The sequence below is a fragment of the Carlito syrichta genome, unplaced genomic scaffold (genome assembly GCF_000164805.1).
Source record: "Carlito syrichta isolate Samal-C Ts95f unplaced genomic scaffold, Tarsius_syrichta-2.0.1 Scaffold261545, whole genome shotgun sequence".
NCBI classification, from domain to species: domain Eukaryota; kingdom Metazoa; phylum Chordata; class Mammalia; order Primates; family Tarsiidae; genus Carlito; species Carlito syrichta.
The window spans coordinates 54020-55736 of NW_007205641.1; the positions used below are offsets into that span (position 1 = coordinate 54020).

The window sequence follows — 1717 nt, forward strand, 5'->3', positions numbered from 1 at the left end:
ATTCTGTAGTGTATTTGGAGTGAACATCATCTTGAACAGAGATTTTCAAATTTCATTATGTCAACCTCCCACAATATTGTTATACTTGTTTAATGGAAACATTAGGTCCAATATAAACTTAGCAAATGAAAGGTTACAAAATAATAAAAATAACGAATGTAGTTTTAAGTTTGTTTCTCAGCGTTTTCACCCTTCCGTGTTCATACCCGTAAATTCTCTTCAATTGCTCTCCAGTCACTTATTCGCTGGAGAACAATGCTCGTCTTGGCTAAGGCTGAATGGGTTCACTATCACTTCCAGCACAGCCTCGCCTTTCAGCAACGCCATTCCCCTACACAGGGACAAGCTGTTTCTCTGGTGCTCTAAGTGGAGTCTGGTGTGCCAGTCATTCTCCAAACCTCATGCTCTTTAAGTCACAGAGATGTATGTATTTAATGCAATTTCATAGGCGTACCTGAAATTCTTGGTAAAGATTCTGCATCACTGCCAATGTCAGTCAGCACTTTGTGCAGGGAGACGGAAGAAAACGAGAAACTCTCCCTAAGTCTTTGTCTACGTGGGTATTATTGGAGTCTACTATGTAACAGTTTTCAGTTGTGAAATATAGTAAGCATTTACTTTCTAAAAGCAACATTAAAAGGTTTGAAATTGAGCTTTTTAATGGTGCTTTTTATGTATGTTTAGACAACTACTCTATTTATTAAAAAGAGGATACAAGGCACAGGGAACAATGGTGTACAACTATAAAAACTCAGTGTTCTAGGACAGCATACAAAGATATCTGCCAACACATTCAAAACAAAAAGCTTTTGGAATTGCTAGAAGAAAACGGCATCAGGCTTTGTGTTAAAAAACCTCAGATCTTTCAAGGAACTTTGGGCACCTACATCTCATATGTTGCACATGTATTAAAAGGAAAGGGCTTACTGCTAGTGGGCAATAAAGTCAATAAGAGCAGTTACAGTAATTTAACATATTACTGGATATGTCATACTTTTAAAAGTAACTCATTCCAAATTCTTTACATCTTTTTAACTTACTGGCTTTCTAAATAACTTTTTCCACCTTTCTTTTTGACTAAATTGCTCTGATTTGCATTTTTTTCCTTTTTTAAAACATGCAGTTCATACACTTGACAGTTTTGCTACCGTAGTCAATACATTCGGGACCGATGCACTCACAGCAGGCGTTGTGAAACCAGCGGTATTTGGATGCCCCCATGGACTCACAGGATATTTTACACTGATGTATGGACATGCAGTCATCAAAATAGACCACAGTACACATGTGTTCTGAAAAATAAAAATATAAGGTTTCAGAATAAGAAAATGGAGAAACAGGAAATGCTTTAATACTCCATTGAATATTATTGACAGTTATTAATCTTAGTTCTCCTATTGCTGGTCAGCACAGGACAAAGACAAGGTATAGAAAAAAAGATCTTCATTTATGAATTTGTTGAGAAGGAAACCAGATACTCCCACTCCATGTGAATGAAGAAGGCAAAGGGCTTCCTTTGCCTCCTATATTTGATTTCAGACTCTGGTTTAAAGGTTAGATTATCTAGCTTAAAAATACTTATACAGCCGGGCTCGGTGGCTCAGCCTGTAATCCCGTGCCTTTGGGAGGCTGAGGTGAGTGGATTGCCTGAGCCCGTGGGTTCGAGACCCGCCTGGGCAACTTGGTGAAGACCCTCATCTCTACAATAAATCAAAAA

The 1717-nt window shown here is 38.0% G+C and overlaps 1 protein-coding gene across 1 annotated transcript in view; it reads right to left on the bottom strand.

Annotated features, from left to right (window-relative positions):
- Positions 1–636: 636 nt before the first annotated feature.
- TWSG1 (twisted gastrulation BMP signaling modulator 1) overlaps positions 637–1717 on the bottom strand; it is a 61412-nt gene continuing 60331 nt past the window's right edge. Inside the window, exon 4 of the mRNA XM_008052199.2 lies at positions 637–1292. Coding sequence (XP_008050390.1) covers positions 1111–1292 — 182 coding nt within the window. The 3' untranslated portion in view covers positions 637–1110. The remainder of the gene's footprint in view (positions 1293–1717) is intronic.